Source organism: Leucoraja erinacea, unplaced genomic scaffold (assembly GCF_028641065.1).
Source record: "Leucoraja erinacea ecotype New England unplaced genomic scaffold, Leri_hhj_1 Leri_580S, whole genome shotgun sequence".
Lineage (NCBI taxonomy): Eukaryota > Metazoa > Chordata > Chondrichthyes > Rajiformes > Rajidae > Leucoraja > Leucoraja erinaceus.
The window spans coordinates 17,523-39,016 of NW_026576488.1; the positions used below are offsets into that span (position 1 = coordinate 17,523).

Consider the following 21,494-nt stretch of genomic DNA (forward strand, 5'->3'; position numbering starts at 1 on the left):
TCCCACAATGCATCAGATCTGGCACAGGAGATCTGTCTATCTTCATATATATGTCAGGACCTTCAGCACCTCCTCGACCATAATCTTACTGCTCTCAAGACACTTCCATTGACTGCCCCAAGTTCCTCAGTCCTTTCTCCATCATAAAAACAGAGGAGAAATTCTCATTAAGGGTCTAACCCATCTCTCATGGTTCCACAGAGTTGACCACTTTGATTTCTGAGCGGTCCCATTTAATTTCTGGTTATCATTTTTCCCTCAATGTACTTGTAAAATCTATTGGGATTAACCTTAATGTTATCTGCTGGAGATACCATTATTCTTCAGAACAGAATAGAAATCCCTCACTAATTTAATCAGTTGTTTTCTTTATTTAAATGTTTCAAAATGTAATATTTGGAACAGAATTGTTGAACTATTTTCTTTAAATTGATTAACGTATTTAAATGCAGGTGAATTTCTAGTGCAAACTCTGTCAACCTTCACACAAATTAACTATAACATTCACATACAAATTACATTTTATCCCAGAAATCAGATTGTAAAATACTAATATTCCATGCAAAAAAAATTCCGGTTATTCGTTAAATATATCAATATATATATATATATATATATATATATTAAAGTGCTCTAAAATACACACAATTATGTACTTTTAATTATATTTGTACGTTTCAATAGTTAAAACAAATGTTGAGGGATTGAGCTACATTATCAGGGCTGTGTGCAGCATTAAAGTTTATCCATTTAGTTTCCCAAAAACATTTCTTTGCAACTTTTACGAAGTAATTAATGATCACGCCTATAAGTGATAAGGTGCCGGTATGGATAGAAGGCAGGAATAAAACTAATCTTTATACGACTCGAAACATAAAAGTTCCAAAAATAGCAATTACTCATTCGAACATCGGTGTCAGTATTTTAAAACAAGACAAGAAAATAATGTTGATTTAAAGCATAGGTAATTCAAAATATATTGAAGTACATGTATTTGATGAACCCAGATTCCTGTGATGATTTCACGGTGGAATTGAAAGGTCACACCTGTGGATCACTTGTTGCACGAAACAGAGCATCAATGAAATTCTCAAAAGGCTTTGATTTGTGGTGAATTTATGGTACATTGGACTCATCGCCGTTCCTTCTGAGTGATGGTCTTTGAATTTTAATCTAAAAAAAAAAGAACATTTTACTGGGTATGGTAGGTAATGTTATTTGAATGGCTAAACATTAGAGAAAATGAGAGGTGGTGGACTTTGTACGTTCTCCCCGTGACCACATGGGTTTTCTCTGAGAACTTTGGTTTCCTCCCACACTCCAATAGACCTACAGGTTTGTAGGTTAATTGGCTTAGTATAAATATAATGTCCCTAATAATAATAATAATAATAATTTTATTTATAGAGCACTTTAAAAACAAACATAGCTGCAACAAAGTGCTGTACATCACTAATCATTGGCAAAAAAAGTTAATACACACACCAAAAATAACAATCAAAAGAAATAGTAGGAAAAGACATGTAAAATAAAGAAACATCAAAAACACCACAAACAGAAGCAAAGCCTCAGGCATGGTCAAAAGCCAGGGAGTACAAATGCGTTTTAACACTGGATTTGAAGATGGACAGTGAGGGGGCCTGTCTGATGTGCAGCGGCAGGGTGTTCCAGAGTGCCGGAGCAGCAACAGAGAAGGCTCTATCCCCTCTGAGCCTCCGACTAGACCTCGGTACCTCCAGGAGCAGCAACAGAGAAGGTTCTATCCCCTCTGAGCCTCCGACTAGACCTCGGTACCTCCAGGGCACGGGCAGGGGTTTTCTAACAGTAACTTAAAATGAACCCGAAAGTGAACAGTGTAGGGAGGCCAGAATTGGGATATGTGCTTCTTTCGAGTCCCAGCACATTCTGAACCAATGGAGACGAGGTTGTAGAGCGCGTTTAATTGCTAGATGTAATAAAGGCATGGAACTGTCTCAAAATGTCCCTCGAGAAGTCGCCATGGGTTTGAATAATGTCCCCGTCATATGGGGATCACTTCGTTGGTGCGGACTTCCTCTGGGTTCCATCCTTAGAAAGTGGCTGTTATGCAAAGGGCCCTTTTTCTGCATCGCTTCTCTGACATATCTAAACTAAAAGAAGACAGACTAAACTGGCTGCCGTGAAAATCTAATAACTGATTTTGATTTAAATAGGAAGCTCTATTCTGAACAGAAAGAGAAAATATTTAGTTTTATTGCTAAAAGTGCTGAGAATGGATTATGGAAACATTCCAAAACTACTGAGGTGGCAACGTTCTGTGCTTTATTGTACTGATAATGTTTAGACTGATGTACAAATCAGGCGTCATCATCAAACATGGATAAATTAAATGGTGTAATACTGTCAGAGATACAGTGGAAAAATAACAATTACTTGAAATCTCTAAATTAGACTGCAATGTTTGGCTAATTCACCATATCTTGTGGGAAATAGACGTTGGGGTATCCCTTTCATTGGAAAGGAAATGTTATGAAGAAATCTAATCAAGGTGCAGAAGCTATATAGGATTTAAAGGTGGTAAATCAGAAAACAGGGTAGCTAAACAGATTTCACAAATTACCAGAACACAGTGAGAGATTAGTATGAATGAATGAATGTATGAATGTATGAATGGATGAATGAAAACTTTATTGTCATTCAGATATACACCTAGACACAGTGCACCTTGAACGAAATGGTGTTGCATTTGACTCTCCGAAATCAGGTAATAGTAAAAAGTGCTTAGGTGCGTCCATAAAAATGCCTCATGTGCATGGTTCTGTAAAATAAATATATATAAAAAGTTTTTAAAAGGTGTCGATATTTAAAAAGTTCTAGCCTCGGTTTTGTTGATTGTTCAGTAATCTTATGGCCTGGGGGATGAAGCTGTTGCAGAACCTGGTTGTCCCGCTCTTCATGCTGCGGTACCTCCTCCCAGAGTTAAGCAGTATGAACAGTCCAAATTGTGGGTGTGGGGGCTCTGGTAATGCCCTTAGCTCTAATCAGACAGCGCTTGTACCCCATGTCCATGATGGAAGGAAGAGAAGTCCCAAAGATTTTTTCCGCTGTCCTCACCACTTCCAGTCCGCAGCTGTACAGCTGCCGACCCACGTAGAGATGCAGCTGGTCATGACCGACTCAATTGTGTTTCTGTAGAAAGTGGCGAGGATAGGAGGGTGGAGGTGTAAACTTCTCAACCTGCGGAGGAAGTACAACCGCTGCTGTGCCCGTTTTGCCAGAGATGTAATGTTTGTGGACTAGTTTAAGGTGTCCGTTATATGCACCCCCAGGAACTTGATGCTTTTCACCTGCTCCACTGCTGAGTTGTTGATGCAAAGTGGAGTGTGACTGGGCTGAATTTTCCTTCTGAAATCGTCGACAATCTCCTTGGTTTTGTTCACATTTAGGGGAAGGTTGTTCCTGCTGCACCAGCTCACCAGCTGTTCCACCTCCTCTCTATATGCCTGGTCGTCGTTATTGCGGATGAGGCCCACTACTGTTGTGTCATCCGCGTATTTGATGATATGGTTAGTAGTGGACCTGGCGACACAGTCATGTGTCATCAATGTAAAGAGCAGCCGACTCAGGACACAGCCCTGAGGGGAGCCGGTGCTCAGTGTGATGACTGAGGAGGTGTTCTTCCCCACCCGCACAGACTGGGGTCTTTCAGAAAGGAAATCCAGGATCCAGTTGCATAGTCTGGTATTGAATCCTAAGGGTGCCAGTTTGCTCACCAGATGCTGGGGAATTATCGTGTTAAATGCTGAGCTGAAATCAACAAACAGCATCCGCACATGGGTGTTCCTCTCCTCCAGGTGTTGTAGGCTCAGGTGGACTGCAGAGGAGATAGCATCCTCTGTGGAGCGGTTCGGGCGATGAGCAAACTGGAATGGGTCAAAACTAGAGGGGAGTTTAGAGACCATGTGCTGCTTAATAAGCCTCTCAAAGCACTTCATTATTATTGAGTGCTACGGGGCGATAATAATTCAGGCAGGTTATTGTAGACTTTTTGGGAACTCGTATGATGGTGGCTGTCTTGAAACATGATGGACCAGAGCCAGTTGGTCGGCACATCCCCTAAGCAGACGCCCCGGTATGTTATCCGGTCCGGCTGCCTTTCGCTGGTCAATGCCCTCCAGGATTCTGTAGACTTCAGCAGTTTCAAAAGACAGTGTCTGTTCTCCTGGTTGTGGCTCTAATTTCCTCACTGTAGTGGTGTTCAGTGCCTCAAACCTGCCGAAATGATTATTTAGTTCATTTAGAAAGTCTGTGTCATCCTTACAAGATATCTGAAGGGCCTTGTAGTTTGTTATGGCCCGGATGCCTTCCCACATGTTCCTGGTGTTGTTACCCTCCTGGAAGAAACCCTGGATTTTCTGTCCGTGGGCGCGCTTTGCTTCCCTAATTTCGCGGTTGAGGTTGGCTCTCGCTGTTCTCAGAGCCCCCAAATCACCAGATTTAAAAGCCGCATTTCGTGCTTTCAGCATGGCACGCACCTCTGCAGTAATCCAAGGTTTGTGGTTGGCCCGGGTTGTGATGTTCCTGATGACAGTGACATCCTCCATGCACTTCTGTATATATCCCGACACAGACATGGCATACTCATCCACATTGATGGTTTGGTTGTGAGTGGCTGCTGTCCTGAACATGTCCCAGTCCGTGCACTCAAAGCAGTCCTGGAGTGCTTCTGTAGCTCCCTCAGACCAGACTCTAACCTGCTTCGCAGTGGGTTTCTCTCTGATCAGCAGGAGCTTATAGGCTGGGATAAGCATTACAGAGAGGTGGTCAGAGGAGCCGAGGTGAGGCTGGGGTACTGCTCTGAAAGCCTACTTGATATTACTATAGACCCGGTCCAGCGTATTCTCTCCACGTGTAGCAAAGTCCACATATTGATGGAAATGAGGGAGGACAGTCTTCATGTTGGCCTGGTTAAAGTCCCCAGCAACAATGACAACGCCATCTGGATGATTTCTTTGCAACTCACTGATGGAACGGTAGAGAATACGCAGAGCCTCCTTAGTGTTGGCTGTGGGGGGGGATGTATACAGCAGTAATGCTAACCACAGTAAACTCCCGTGGCAGAGAGAATGGCCTGTATTTCACAGTCAAAAACTCTATGTCCGGAGAGCAGTGGCTGGAAACAGCGGTAGCATTATTACACCAGCTGTTGTTTGTGTAGATGCACACACCCCCACCCCAGGATTTACCAGTCGAGACAGTGTCGCTGTCGAGCCGGGAAGTTGTTAGCCCTCCTAAGCTAACAGCCGCATCAGGTACAGATGAGTTTAGCCATGTGTCTGTCAAAACTATAACGCAGCAGTCACTCACCTCCCATTTTATTGTGAGATCCAGATGTAGATAATCCATTTTATTTTCCAGAGAGCGGACAATCGACAGGAGAACGGATGGGAGCGGTGTCCTCCACGGGTTAGCCTTTAGCCTCGCCGTTAGCCCCCCTCGACAGCCCCGCTTCTGTCTTCTGTAGCGCCGCCACCGTGTCCTTCGTGTCCTCCGTGTCCTTCTGTAGCGCCGCCTCCGTGTTCTTCTGTAGCGGCCAGTGTTTGTGAATGTCTCCGCAATTCTGCAGGCCTCTGGGTCCTCCCGACACAGCAGTCCAAGACAGTGCAGGCATTCCTCGAGTTCAACGTCCACGTAGTCTCTACTGCTTAACCGTTGTAAACCCAGTAATGCCCCACGATCGTACGTTAACTTGCAGCCTGCCCGCTGCAAGTTATGGAGCCGGACCTTAGAAAACCGGACCTTAGAAAACTTATAGCTATCCCTAACGAGAATCAATGCAGAGTCAATAGAATATCTATCACTGATGTGTCCACATTCTGCATCAGAAGCCTCATTGTTTTGTGGCTCTGAAGTACCAAACTGAGCTGAAATGTGAGCCCTGGTTGATTCCACCATCCCTTGACGCAGGGTGGTTGAGTGGCAATAAGGCCTCTGCTGAAGGATTCCACTACCCTGCTGTGAAGGTATGCCACGTAAAACAAATAATTAAAAGCAGCTATCTCTGTAGTATAGTTGAAGGATCAGATATGAAATACGTCTGTACTTCAGAAAATGATTGTGTGGACTCGTTGCTAAGTCCAGTGTCGGTGTAGGAGTTCAGATGTGCCTATATATCTAAACTCTAGACTGTTCCTGACTTCTTCATTACAATGTCCATGAGTAGACTTCAGAAATGAACTGACCTGTATCAGGTCAGCAATTCTCTACTGAACCATCAGCTGAAGCATTGTATGGAGTGACCACCAGGTATGAGAACAGCTTACAACCCAGCAGTATCAATATTGATTTCTCTAACTCTCTCTCTCTGTGTCTTTCCCTCACCCTAGTTCTCTGATTTATTTTTCTATCCTCCTGGTTAATTTTACTGTTTGAACGCCTTCTTGTCACCTTCCCCTCAGCCAATTCTACAATTCCTTGACATTGTCTCCTTTAATCTGTCGTTTTCACACCTTGCGCATCCATATCTCTAGTCTCACTCTACCCTGACGCCCAGTCTGAAGAAGGACCTCGACTCGAAAAGTCTCCCATTCCTTCTCTCCAGATGTGCTGCTCAACCCACGGAGTTACTCCAGCATTTTGTGTCCATCTAATGTGTAACCATTGTATAATTATGAAAATCAAATACACTGCTTCTATAGTTGTCAGGAAATAAATGTTAGAAATACTTGGCTGCTAACCTTCTGTGAGCAACAATAGCAACATGTTCCTTAAGCTGTTCTGGACATCTTTTTGAGTGAAAAATAATTAGGACTTGGAAAACAAACAGTGAAAGGTGTAAGGCCATAAGTGATAGGAGCAGAATTAGCCCATTTGGCCCATCTAGTCTACTCTGCTATTCAATCATGGATGAATTATCTCTCTCTCCTAACACCATTCTCCTGCCTTCTCCCCATAACCTGTACTAATCAAGAATCTATCTATCTGCTTTAAAAATATCCATTGACTTGGTCTTACTATTTAAAACATGGATAAAGATTATAACAACTGAGAATAATCATAGAAGTTGTCAATATTATACTTTTGGTTTAAACTAAAAGGAATACAAAAGCCTGTAATCATGATGAAGGTGCTCTTTAATATTAATAATAGCAGTTTGTGAGGTTAATACTTTTACCAAAATGTTACCAAAACCCAATTATTAAGAAATATTCTATTATACTGCAAGCAAAACACAATTTGCACCCTAATGCAAACTATGGGCTTATTGTATATTATTTTCGTACCTCTGCTGCAGTGTTGACATTTTCAAGATGTGGTTTCCATGCTAAAGATGACAGATTATTTTCATTCGAAGTAGGCAAGATGCTTGTATCTTTTATTTTAGAAGAAACTGAAATAATAAATACATTTCATTAGTTTTTCATGGACACTATGTTCAAAGAGCTTGAGAAAACATTTCCAACTGCATCTAGTTTCTATTGTCATGTGAAAATTTAAAAAAAACATGCCAATATATCTGTAAATAGTTGCATGACTAGTGGTTTGCACATATCTGATAGAGGCAGATAAGTGAGTGCCATACTGTAGGGTAGTTTGGTTACTGATGTTTGCTGAGCTTTGATTTTCCCAGCTTGTCTATTACATTTGATCCCCTTGCAAACAGTAAGTCATCGCCATGTGTTTTAACCTCCACTTTAGGTGTAGCAAAGCTAGATACTAGAACTATTAGATAGAGTGATACAGCATGGAAACGGGCCCTTTGCCCCAACTTACCCACATTGGCGAACATGTCCCAGCTACACTAGTCACACCTGCCCGCATTTGGTCCATATTCCTCCAAATCTGTCCTATCCATGTACCAGCAATCCTGACTACAGGTGCTTGTCTGTATGGAGTATGTACATTCTCCCAGAGACCTACGTGGGTTTTCCTCAAGATCTTCGGTTTCCTCCCACATTCCAAAGGCATATAGGTTTGTATATTGATTGGCTTGGTATAAATGCAAATATATATGTTAGTGTAGGATGGTGTTAATGCGTGGGGATCACTGGTCGGTGCGGACTTGGTTGGCCGAAAGGCTTGTTTCCGCACAGTATCTCTAAACTAAACTAAAAGTGCTTTTGGCTTGCTAAATAGTTGAAATGAACCCCACTATTTAGTTAATCCTTCATAAACTCTACCATGACAAAATGTAAAAGTATTTAAAGCAATGCAATAACTATACAATGGCAACAATTAATATGAGATCAAAGATCAAATATCTATCTGAAGAGGTCTGTGATTCAACATTTAAAATTGTGATTAAAATACTTACATGGATTAGTTTGCCAAGAGAATATTTGCCGATCCACATCTCCAATGCTGCAAAACAATATTGAGCTGTCAATAAACCTAATGATTCAACTATCAGAAGCCTGCCTAGAGCTACAGCAGGTTTTTTTGCATTCTCTGCCCCAAGAGGAAAGGGTGGGTCCCGTCAGAAAGTTTAGAACCCTTTTGGGATCAAACATTTCTCATTCATGAAAGCTTAGTTGGATAATGATTTTTAAAGGTCTATGGTGAGGGTTAAATATGGAATACTTGGGATAACTAGATAATGTCCAAGGTCACAACCATGTAGACAATATGGAGGGTGGAGGGAGGTAAGTACCACACTTACAAAAACATTGATTAAATATAAGATAATATGAAACTCAGCTGTAAATTTGCCCCAAAACATTTTCAGTATCTGCAATTTACTGTTCATTGCCGATTTCCTTAAAAAAACTGCTGTGAGCTGCTCAGCTAAGAAGCTATACATTTTCTCATGAAGGTACATGAAGGGGGGGGGGGGGTGGTTATAATGGAATAGCCTTGGAAAGCAAGTGCACTGCAGTTTGTTGAGATACCCATTGAAGCAACTGTGCGGTGGTGGTGCAAGATGACATACTGCTCAAAATAGCTGCTTTATTCTGGGTGCTCAGTCTTGTTGGAGGTGTGTTCTACCATGCAAATAGAGAATATCCTGTCACATTCCTGACTGATGTCTGAGATGATGGAACTTTGAGGAGCAAGGAGCATTGGCACTCATGTTCATAAAAGGGCTCATTATGGCATAACATACAGAGATGCATCACCTCGTGTGCTGGGTTGTGGTGCCAACACATGGGCTTGCAACAGCTGAGCTGGCGATATCACAATTAACACTGAGTTTGTTACAATTGATAAATCACTGGCCGGGGAAAATGTGTAGCCAGACAAAGAGGAGGAGACAAAAACAGCTGGAGTAACTCAGTGGGACAGGCAGCATCTCTGGACAGAAGGAATGGGTGACGTTTCGGGCCTAGACCCTTCTTCAGACTGGTTAGGGATAAGGGAAACATATTTTGCTTGGGCGGCTTACAGCCCAGTGGTATGAATATTGATTACTCTCACTTCAGGTAGCCCCAGCATTCCCCCTCTCCCTAAACATCCCCCACCAGAGTCACTCTAGCTTCTCATTTTCACCCTACAAACAGCTAACAATGGCCTGTTTCCTTTATCATCGTTACTTTTTTGCATATCTTTCTTTCATTGTTCTTTATCTCTCCACATCTTCATCTGCATCTCTTGTTTCCCTTAACCCTAACCTGTCTGAAGAAGGATGTTGGCCTGAAACGTCACCCATTCCTTCTCTCCAGAGATGCTGCCTGTCCTGCTGAGATACTCCATCTTTTTGTGTCTATCTTCAGTTTAAACCAGCATCTGCAGTTCCTTCCTACACAAGAGGAGGAGACAGCGGCTTCTATCAGATCCAGTATGGGGTGACAAGGGTGACTTTAGGGCTCAAAAGACAGAGCAACGCTATCAGTCCTCACTAATGGCCAGCATATAAATTGCAGACCTGGATGGAGCCCCGAGTCCCACATCTTGGTGTTGAACAGCTGAACCATGCATCTCTGCTCTTTTCTCCTTCTCCCATCCAGCAGAGGGTACAGAGGCTTGAAAGCACACACTACCAGATTCAGGAACAGCTTCTTCCCCAATGTTATCAGACTTCTGAACGGTCCTTTCATAAACTATGGTACTGTCCAATTCACCTCTACCCGATCATGAACTTTGGGCTTTGTCTGTAAAACTGATGCACTACAATGCTGAGAACTATATTCTCAATTCTGTATCTTCCCCTATGCTCTGACTATTGCACTTGTGTTTTCTTTATTGTGTTATATCATCTGTTTGGATAGCATGCAAAGCCCAGTACTTTGGTACACATGACAATAATAAATCAAAATCTAATTTTTAAGAAATGTATTTTCATTTATAAACAAAATCAAAACCTACAGTTAATTGTTCTTTCATTATCAACTGTTGCAATTACAATTCTGATTGACTGCAGTTTTAGTTTACAGCACACCCTGGTTTTGGTGATGAACATGGAAATTAATAACATTGGATCCACAGTAACAAAGATGCATCTTCCACGTAATTCTGCATGATTTGAAGCAATATAAAGAATAATGTACCTGTTTGTGTCATTTGTCAATCTGTTCCGTCCATTTGATTTGCACTTCCACACAATTACATATATGGCTAACATCAGTAAAAACAAGAATGCTAAAGCTCCAAACAGAATGCCAAAAAATGCCCTGAGATTCATTGATAGATGTTCGCAGTGGTCACCGAAGCTAGAATATATTGTGCGTGGAACGCATCTGGAAAAAACACAGCGGCATTAGGGACTGGTAAGATATCAAGTAAAAAGATTAGCATGTTTATCTTAACTTTTAAGTTCCTAATGGGCCTGTCCCACTTACACGACTTTTTCGGCAACTGCCGGCACCCGTATTAGGTTGTTGTAGGTCGATGTGTTGAAAATCCAGCGACGACCAGAAAGACGCTATTGACTCTTTGGGCAACTGAGGAGACTACTCAGGACCATACAGGCGACACCTCGGCGACTTGTCATGGGTGAAGCGAGTATGGTCGTGAGTAGTCGCCCAAAGAGTCGTAATCATCGCTGGACATGTTGAACATTTTCAGCAACCTACAATGACCTATTACGGGTGCTGGCAGATGCCGGAAGAATTGAGTAAGTAAGTTAGGCCCATAATAGTTCTTCAGACAACAAAGGTGCTTTTTTAAGTATTGTCCATTTGCTCACAGCTTCGTCCACAACAGCAACGTAATAATAATTAAACTTGTTTAATGAGGTTGATTGAGACGTATATATTGGCCAAGAAACCAAGTTTAACTCTCCACCTTTTTCTTGAAATGCTTGGGATCTTCAATGCCACCTGAAGGGGTCTCATTTCAATGTGTTGATCAATACATCAGTGCAACACTGAACAGCTGAGGTTTATGTGCTTATGTTTAAAAATGTGATTTGAAAATTAACATTCTGATTTAGAGTAAAAACTGAGATAAACCCATTGATCTTCAGTGGCGTTTGATATATCTTAAACTTCTGTTTGGAAATGTTTAATTGATGAACTTAGACACAATAATGTGATGAATCTGAAGGCATGGAAACAAACTCTTCATCCCAACTTGTCCAAGCTGACCAAGTCTTACTTGCTGGTGTCTGGCTCATATCCCTCTAAACCTTCCTATACATGTAACAAATGTCTTGTAAATGTTTTATTTGTACCCACCTCAACCACTTCCTCCGGCAGCACCTTCCACATATGCACCATAGTGTGTGTACCTAATGTTCCTTTTAAATCTTTCCACTCTCACCTTAAACCCATGCCGTCTAGTTCTAGACTGCCCTACCCGGGAGGAAAAGACAATGGCTATTCACCTTATTGATGCCGCTTATGATTCTATAAACTCCTGCAAAGGCACCCCACGCCTCTTCGCTCCAGGGAGAAAAGACCCAGCCTATCCAGCCTTTCCTTATAACTCAAACCTTACTGACACAATAACATTGTAAGGAATCACTTAGGCGATTTTTCAGCCAACTGGCAAGTGGAACGAGCACGAGAGAACACACACACACACACGCTGTCAATGAATACAGCAAATTTATTTTTTAAAAACTCTTTGAAATTAAAAGTTAATGTTAAGAATTAGTGCTGTTAAGTGACGTATAATTAAATTTGTGGGCGGGGCCACCAAGCAGGCCGGGGTGCAGGGTCGGGCGGAGCCAGATGGGCCAGGTGCAACAGCATTGTGAGGTCAGTGGGCGGGGCTAGCAGGCATGCTGGGGGGGGGGGGGGGGGGGGGGGGTGTGACAGGGCTGGGCGGGGCCAGTTGGGCCAGGTGCAAAGGCATTGTGAAAGGGAGGGAGGGGGAGAGATCTTCCACCCCTGTCCCATTGTGATTAGACATCTGTGAGATGCACTGTGTCTCATGCAGAAGTTTGATTTTAGTGGAACCACGTGAAGGTTCCAATCTCCCATCCCTGTCCCATTGTGATGTCATATATGTAAATGAGATCCATTGTGATTGGATCTGTGAGGTGGCCCTGTGACATGCAGCAGTTTGATTTTAACATTTTTTGATGTTTTGTGAACAATTTAATTCAAAATCTGGGGAAATAATTAACCAAATCTAGAGAGGAGTGCATTTATGAAATCGTAAGTTAAACCCCTTCCGTTTCTGCATCTGGTTTTTGAGAAATACGTTTCACATGCAAAATCACATACACAAACACACACACACACAGTGCAGACACGTTGTTTCCCCGACGCGCGTTTGCGTGGGGGGGGGGGGGCTGCGGCGTCACACTCACACTAACCACCCCCCAAACACACAGACGGGGGGGGGGGGGGGGGAGGGAGGAGGGGGGGGGAGAGGGGGGGAGAGAGGGAAAGAGAGAGGGGAAAGATGGGGAGAGATAGAGATAGAGATTGGGAGAGAGACATAGAGAGAGAGGTAGAGAGGGAAATGGAGAGAGGGAGAGAGATGGGTAGATAGAGAGGGAGAGAGAGAGGGAGGGGGTGGAGGAAAGGGGTAGGGGGGTGAGAGAGGGGGGGGAGGGGATATTAGAGGGGCGGGACAGAGGTGGCGAGAGGGAATGAGAGGAAGGGGAGATAGGGGTAGGGGTAGGGAGAGGGGGGGGGGAGAGGGGGGAGGGGAGGGAGAGGGGGAAGAGTGGGGAGTGAGGGGGGTAGTGGAAGGGGGAGGGGGGGGGGGAGAGGGTAGCGGTGAGAGAGAGGGGAGGGGGGAAGAGTGAGGGGAGTGTAAGATTGGGGAAGGGAGAGGATAGGGGGGAGTGTTGGAAGCGGGGTGAGAGGGGTAGGGGGATTGGGGGTGGGGGTAGAGAGGGAAGAAGGTGGGGGGAGAGAGGGGTGGGGGATGGGGGTGGAGGATGGGGGAAGTGGTGTGGGAAATGAGAGGGATGGGGTGAGAGTGGGTGTGGGAGGGAGAGGGGGGGAGGGGGGGTGAGGAGAGGAAGATGGAGAGGGGGAGGAGAGGGAGAGGAAGATGGGGGAGAGAGAGAGGAGTGGGGGAGGGGGGTGAGAGAGGAATGGGTGTGGGGGAGGGAGTCCATCGCAGATGGGCAGGTGGACAGTTCAGCCTCGCGCCGCCCGCAGCCGTTGCAAGAGGCGCCGCACGCGGGAGAGCTGAACAGCAGCCATTTGAAGTTGACACCAGCAGCTATGCCCAGACGTGTTCGGATTCGGGTGAGCATACAGTGTAAATGCAGCAGTAGCTTGGCTGCTTAAAATTAATGGTTTACCATTGCATCCAGCTGTGAGGTTAGGAGCAGTTAACAGGGGCGATGTAGGAGGAGGGGGAACTCAGAGGATGCGAGTGCGAGTTAACTTAACATTAATGCAAGGGGGTGGGCGGGCGGGCGGCTGGGCCACACAGATTTAATACTTTGATATTTATAAAACCTGTGTTTTGGGGCGGGTTGTGGGTGGAGAGAGTCTCAATGGCAGTTATGTTCATCACGTGATCACGCACTTTGACGCAGGTGGCGGGGCTGGGGCTGGAGCAAAGGCATATGTAAATGAGACCCATTGCAATTGGCCATGTGTGAGGGATGACATTGTGACATCACCCGTTTCCCCAACGCGCGGTTGCACGGGCGTGGGGGGAGGGGGCCTGCGGCATCACACACACACTAACCACCCCACAGACACACAGGCGAGATGAGGGGGGGTGGACACACACACAGGCGGGGAGGGGTGGAGAGGGAGAGGGTGGCGATAGGGGGAGGAGGAAAGGGGAGAGATTGGGGAGGGAGAGGAGAGGGTGAGGAGAGGGGGAAGGGGGGCATAGAGGGAGAGAGGGATGGGGAGGGGAGGAGATCGGGGAGGGGGAGAGGGGTAAGGGGGTGGAGAGGAATGGAGGGGATGTGAGAGGGGTGGGGCAGAGGTGGAGAGAAGGGATGAGAGGAAGGGGAGAAGGGGTAGGTGGAAGGGAGAGGGAGATGGGATTGGGAAGGGAGGGGGAAGAGTGTGGAGGGAGGAGAAGAGGGATGGGGAGGAGAGAAGGGAAAGTGTGGGGAGGGGGAGGGGTAATGGCAGTCCATCTATTCACCATTCCCTATCACCCCCAATCCTCTTTCGTGATCTCGCGCTTCGATCACAGGCTGCCGGGGGAGGGCTGGGGCTGGAGCAAAGGCATATGTAAATGTATCCATTCCGATTGGACATCTGTGAGCATTGGGCATTGTGACATCACACGATGGAACGTTGACCAACACTCTATGGGTGAGAGCTGTTTAATTTTATTTTTACATTTTGAAAACATTTTTGGGGGGGGGAAGGATTTTATTAAATATGTGTAGATAAAAACGACAAAATTTAATGAAGAGTGGATGAGTGAATGTAAAAGCGAATTCGCTAGCGAAATGGAAAAAATCTATGAGTTTTTCGGTGGTTTTGGCGGACTAAGGAATCAGGCCAAACCAGACAGACAGACAGATAGATAGACAGATAGATAGATAGACAGATAGACAGATAGACAGATAGACAGATAGACAGATAGACAGATAGACAGATAGATAGATAGATAGATAGATAGATAGATAGATAGATAGATAGATAGATAGATAGATAGATAGATAGATAGATAGATAGCTGTGAAGGTCAATGGATCAACATCCTTCTTTACTATCCTATCAACCTTTGATGCCAATTTCAAAGAACTATCTACCTGTTGTACATTCCTCTGCTCTATTACACTCCCCAGGGCCCTTCATATTCACTGTAAAGATCCTGGCCTGGTTTGACTTCCCAAAATACAACACCATGCACGTATCTACATTAAACTTAATTTGCCACATCAACCATATTCCACAGCTGATCAAGATCCTGCTGTAAATTTTGATAACCATCTACACTGTCTACGATATCATCTACAGTATTTTAGTGTCATATGCAAACTTACTAATAATGCTTTGTACAGTCTCACCCAAAGCATTAATATAAACCACAAACATCAATGGGCCCAGCACTAATCTTTGAGGCACACCATTAGTCACAGGTTTCCAGACTAAAACACAACTTTCCACCTCCACCCTCTGGTTCCTTCCTTGAAAACAATTCTATCTTCAGGTAGCTAGCTCTTCATGAATGCCGTGCAATCTCTTGCCAAACCAACCATGCGGAACCTTATCAAAGGCTTGTTAAATCCATGTAGACAATATCTACGGCCTTGACTTGTCTGCCTTTTTGGTTACTTCTTCAAAAAAGTTAATCAATATCATAAAACGTGATCTCCCACATCAAAAGCATCCTTAATCGGCCCCTGTCCATCTAACTGTATATATATCTTAAGCTTCACAATTCTCTCCAGTCAACTGTCTACCACCGATACGAGGCTCACTGGTCTATCATTTACAGGCTTTTACTTACAATCCTTTTTAAATAGAGGGACAGCATTAGCCACCTCCAGTCATCCATTACCTCACCCATGTCAAATGATGATTCATATATCTCAACTAGGATTTCTTTTGTAGAGGAACCAACGAGAGAGCAGGCTATTCCAGACTGGGTATTGAGTAATGAGGAAGAGAAAGTTAGCAGTTTTGTTGTGCGTGGCCCCTTGGGCAAGAGTGACCATAATATGGCTGAGTTCTTCATGAGTTCTTCATTGAGTTTTTGATGGAGAGTGACATTGTTAATTCAGAAACAAGGGTTCTGAACTTAAAGAAAGGTGACTTTGAGGGTATGAGATGTGAATTGGCCAAGATTGACTGGCAATTGATTCTTAAAGGGTTGACCGTGGATATGCAATGGAAGGCATTTAAAGACTGCATGGATGAACTATAACAATTGTTCATCCCAGTTTGGCAAAATAATAAATTAGGGAAGGTAGTGCATCCGTGGATAACAAGGGAAATCAGGGATAGTATCAAAACAAAAGATGAAGCGTACAAATTAGCCAGAAAAAGCAACCTACCAGATGACTGGGAGAAATTCAGAGTCCAGCAGAGGAGGACAAAGGGCTTAATTAAGAAAGGGAAAATAGAAATAGAAAACTGGCAGGGAACATAAAAACTGACTGCAAAGGTTTTTATAGATATGTGAAGGGAAAGAGATTAGTTAAAACAAATGCAGGTCCCTTGCAGTGAGAAACAGGAGAATTGATCATGGGGAACAAGGACATGGCTGCTAATGTAAACCCAATTTTAAAAAAAGGGAGGGAAAGAGAAAACGGGGAATTACAGATCAGTTAGTCTAACATCGGTAGTGGGGAAACTGCTAGAGTCAGTTATTAAAGATGGGATAGCAGCACATTTGGAAAGTGGTGAAATTATTGGACAAAGTCAGCATGGATTTACAAAAGGTAAATCATGTCTGACGAATCTTATAGAATTTTTCGAGGATGTAACTAGTAGAGTGGATAAGGGAGAACCAGTGGATGTGTTATATCTGGACTTTCAGAAGGCTTTCGACAAGGTCCCACATAAGAGATTAGCATACAAACTTAAAGCACATGGTATTGGGGGTTCAGTATTGATGTGGATAGAAAACTGACTGGCAAACAGGAAGCAAAGAGTTGGAGTAAACGGGTCCTTTTCACAATGGCAGGCAGTGACTAGTGGAGTACCGCAAGGCTCAGTGCTCGGACTCCAGTTATTTACAATATATATTAATGATTTGGACGAGGGAATTGAATGCAACATCTCCAAATTTGCAGATGACACGAAGCTGGGGGGCAGTGTTAGCTGTGAGGAGGATGCTAGGAAGCTGCAAGGTGACTGGGATAGGCTGGGTGAGTGGGCAAATGCATGGCAGATGCAGTATAATGTGGATAAATGTGAGGTTATCCACTTTGGTGGCAAAAACAGGAAAGTAGACTATTATCTAAATGGAGGCCGATTAGGAAAAGGGGAGATGCAATGAGGCCTGGGTGTCATGGTACACCAGTCATTGAAAGTAGGCATGCAGGTGGAGCAGACAGTGAAGAAAGCGAATGGTATGTTAACATTCATAGCAAAAGGATTTGAGTACAGGAGCAGGGAGGTTCTACTGCAGTTGTACAGGGTCTTGGAGTATTGTGTACAGTATTGGTCTCCAAATCTGAGGAAAGACATCCTTGCCATAGAGAGAGTACAGAGAAGGTTCACCAGACTGATTCCTGAGATGTCAGGACTTTCATATGAAGAAAGACTGGATAGACTCGGCTTGTACTCGCTGAAATTTAGAAGATTGAGGTGGGATCTTATAGAAACTTTAAAAATTCTTAAGGGGTTTGACAGGCTAGATGCAGGAAGATTTTTCCCGATGTTGGGGAAGTCCAGGACAAGGGGTCACAGTTTAAGGATAAAGGGAAAATCCTTTAGGACCGAGATGAGAAAAACATTTTTCACACAGAGAGTGGTGAATCTCTGGAATTGTCTGCCACAGAAGGTAGTTGAGGCCAGTTCATTGGCTATAGTTAAGGAGGAGTTAGATGTGGCCCTTGTGGCTAAAGGGATCAGGGGATATGGAGAGAAGACAGGTACAGGATACCGAGTTGGATGATCAGCCATGATCATATTGAATGGTGGTGCAGGCTCGAAAGGCCGAATGGCCTACTCCTGCACCTATTTTCTATGTTTTTATGTTTCTATGTTTCCCGGATATCTAATCAGGCCCAGGAGATTTATTGACCTTCAGATGCTCTAGGCCATCTTTAATATCCTCAAAACAACTGCATTAACTGTCTCAATGTGTAGTAAGGAACTGCAGATAGACACAAAAAGCTGGAGTAACTCAACGGGACAGGCAGCATCTCTGGAGAGAAGGAATGGGTGACATTTCGGCACTGAAGCAGAGTTGACCTGAAATGTCACCCATTCCTTCTCTCCAAAGATGCTGCCTGTCCCGCTGAGTTGCTCCAGCATTTTGTGTCTATCCTAACTGTCTGAGGTTCCTTAGCCTTAATGTTTTTCTCCACAGTAAAAGAAGGATCATTGAGGACCTTGCCCATCTGCTGCAGCTTTCCACATAAATTACCACTTTGATTTATGAGGGGCTCTATTTTCTTTCCAGTTACTCTCTTTCCCTAGTGTATTTCTTAAAATCTCTTAAAATTTTCAATTAAAACAATTGGATTATCTTCAGACTATTGGCCCAGTTTATCTTGGGAAACCTCCTTTACACTCCACCATACCACCAATTCTAGTGTGATCTGCAAACATATTAACCATGCAACATAAAGAAACATCCAAATTGTTAATAGAAATATCAAACAGAATGGATCTAGCACCAATCCATGTCGCACACAACTTGTTACAAGTGTCCAGCCTGAAAAACATGCTGAATCACTACCCTATCTGCAAGCCAATTTTGTATCAAATTAGAAAGCTTAGCCTGCATCCCATGTAAACTAACCATTGAGACCAGTTTGCCATGTGGTAGCTTGACAAATGCCTTGACAAAGTCTATGTAAACCTTGAGATATCACCTTAAAAGCTTATCATCATCATCACCTTCACACAATGAATTCAATTACAGTTCTCACATTTGTGATTTGTTGAACATGCACAGATAAGTGGCAGTCAGGAAATAATATGCCTGAAAATTCTTCATGACCCTAACAAGGTAGTAGTTGCAGAAAATTGCGGTTAGGGAGGCTGAGGATGAGCAAGATTTCTAGACTTAGTTGTTCCAACAGTGCGGGAAATAAGCCGCATTTGAGTTGTAATTCCTAATTGAAAGAAATATCAATGCAATACCTCAGGGGCTGGACCAAATTTCAATAGGATGGTACTGGTGATGGGGGAACGGGGGTCAAAAGCCAGGTGTCATAGCTATAGTATTTTAGTGTCATAACTCTAGTATTTTTGTATCATATGCAAACTTACTAATAATGCTTTGTACATTCTCATCCAAATCATTAATATAAACCCCAAACATCAATGGGCCTAGCACTGATCTCTGAGGCACACCACTAGTCACTGGTTTTAATTTTAGAGATACAGCGTGGAAACAGGAAACCGAAGATCTTGGAGAAAACTCAAGTGGTCATGGGGAGAACGTACAAACTCCATACAGACAGCACCAGCAGTCGAGATAGACCCCCCCCCCCCCCCCCCCCCCCACCCCCCCGGCTCCCCCCCCCGGCTCTCCCCCTCTCTTCTTCTCTCTCTCTCTCTTTTCATATACATTAGAGTTTAAAAAAATCAGTGATACTTTGAATTTAAAATGACCAGCTTCAACTGATGATGTTACAATGGCTCGGCTAATCCAACCGTTGTTGCTATCCAAGTACACCGAGTCCTGTTAGCCCTGGTACGTGCAATTGCATTTTTATTTAAGTCACAGTACACTGAGTTCTGCTAGCTAGAATGTGCAATTGCATTTTACTTAGTTTAAAAATGAGGGAGGGTAAATCAGATGAAATGAGCAGTCTCTGTGCAGTTGAGGGCTATGGGTGAGTGGTGGAATATTGCGTTGGGGGAACGGGTTGCGTTGTAGAAACGGGTGAGTGGTGAAATATTGCCTTCGGGAACGGGTTGCGTTAGGGGACTAGGCCTCCCGTGGGGACTATGGGTGAATAGCGGAATATTGCATTGGATGGAATATTGCATTGGGGGAAGTGGTTACATTGGGGGACCAGGCCACCCATGTGACAGGGACCCAACCGGTCCCACTTGGTCTAGTTTATTACTAAAACTCTCATCTTGTATTTGAGTGAGTGTATTTGTTTGTTTGCCAGCAGCTTTTCGTTATCTGAACTATGCCTAAATAGTACACGAAAGCTCTACAATTTTTACAAGTTATTGACATTTTCAATGTTGCATTGTGGCAGTTACTGGCAGTTTGCAGCTATGATGTCACAATGAGATACCATTTACATAAGCTTGCTCCACCCGACAATGACATCACTATGGGATCTCATTTACATGTGCTGTCAATCAACAGTGTTCCACCCAGTGCAATGAGAGATTTGTTACATTGTTTCAAGGAGAGGGAGGGAGTGGGGGAGGGGTGGACAAGAAATGTTATTTAAACATTGTGTTTAGTGGGGGAGTGCGATAGGGGAGAGGTGAAGGAGGGAGTGACTGAGGGTAGGGAACAGGAAAGGGAGGGAGAGGTGAAGGAGGGAGTGGAGGAGGGGAGGAGGCGAGGGGAGAGAAGAGGGAAGAGGGAGGGTGAAGAGGAGGGGGAGGGCATATATGAGCTGCGCCTGCGCAGTTGGGGGCTGTGGGTGAATGGCAAAATATTGCGTTGGGGGAATGGGTTGTGTTGGGGGAACGGGTGAGTGGTGGAATATTGTGTTGGGGAACAGGGCCCAATTGATCAGGGGGGTAGGGAAGGGTGAGTGGTTAAGGAGGGTGGGGGGAGCGACTGGGGGTAGGAAGTGACTGAGGGTGGGGGAAAGGGGAGGGAGGTGGAGGGAGTGGGTGAGGGGAGGATAAAATGGGTGAGAAAAGGGAGGGTGAAGACGAGGAGAGGGCGTGTTGGGATATATGGGGAAATGAGCCGTGCCTGCGCAGTTGTGGGCTATGGGTGAGTGGTGAAATATTGTGTTGGGCAAACAGGTTACGTTGGGGGAATGGGTGGTGGTAGAAACGGGTTGCGTTGGGGGAATGGGTGAGTGGTGAATTATTGCTTTGGGGGAATGGGGCCCAACGGGTCCTACTTGGTCTAGTATGGTATAACATTGAGAAATGCAGCACCTGGCTCAGTTGAATTATTTCTTGAAACCTTTTGGGGCATTATGCAATGGTCTTTTTCATTACACAATAGAGAACAGCTTTTGAAAAGATACGTACAAGTTATTAATGAGATTAGCTTATAACACGACAAAATGCATTCACTTAAAATTTATTTCCTTGCCCTCTCAAACAACTACTCAATATTTTTAAAAAAATATGTCTTTATACTTGCACGAAGGTCCAGTCCGCAGATGCTGGCACTCTGCTTGATTCATACAGTAATTCATGTCACAGGGTGAACGGCAAACGACTCCATTTTGCTCATCCCACTCAACCACATAACCAGCATATATAGAGTCGTTGCAGCTAAAGTAACCCACTAACTGTTCGTTCGATACTGAAATAAAAAAGGCAATGTTCAGTAATTTAAGGCTGAGTATCAATTCAGAATTGGGAAATAATGGATGTATTATCAATAATATTTCGGAAAGGGAAACATTCATAA

At 44.0% G+C, this 21,494-nt stretch overlaps 1 protein-coding gene across 1 annotated transcript in view; it reads right to left on the minus strand.

Annotated features, from left to right (window-relative positions):
- Positions 1-344: 344 nt before the first annotated feature.
- The window catches only part of LOC129694217 (serine-rich adhesin for platelets-like), a 74,282-nt gene continuing 53,132 nt past the window's right edge, over positions 345-21,494 (minus strand). The window contains exons 18-22 of the mRNA XM_055630933.1: positions 21,218-21,386; positions 10,464-10,652; positions 8,294-8,340; positions 7,263-7,369; positions 345-1,173 (exon numbers count right to left, since the gene is read on the minus strand). Coding sequence (XP_055486908.1) covers positions 1,117-1,173; positions 7,263-7,369; positions 8,294-8,340; positions 10,464-10,652; positions 21,218-21,386 — 569 coding nt within the window. The 3' untranslated portion in view covers positions 345-1,116. The remainder of the gene's footprint in view (positions 1,174-7,262; positions 7,370-8,293; positions 8,341-10,463; positions 10,653-21,217; positions 21,387-21,494) is intronic.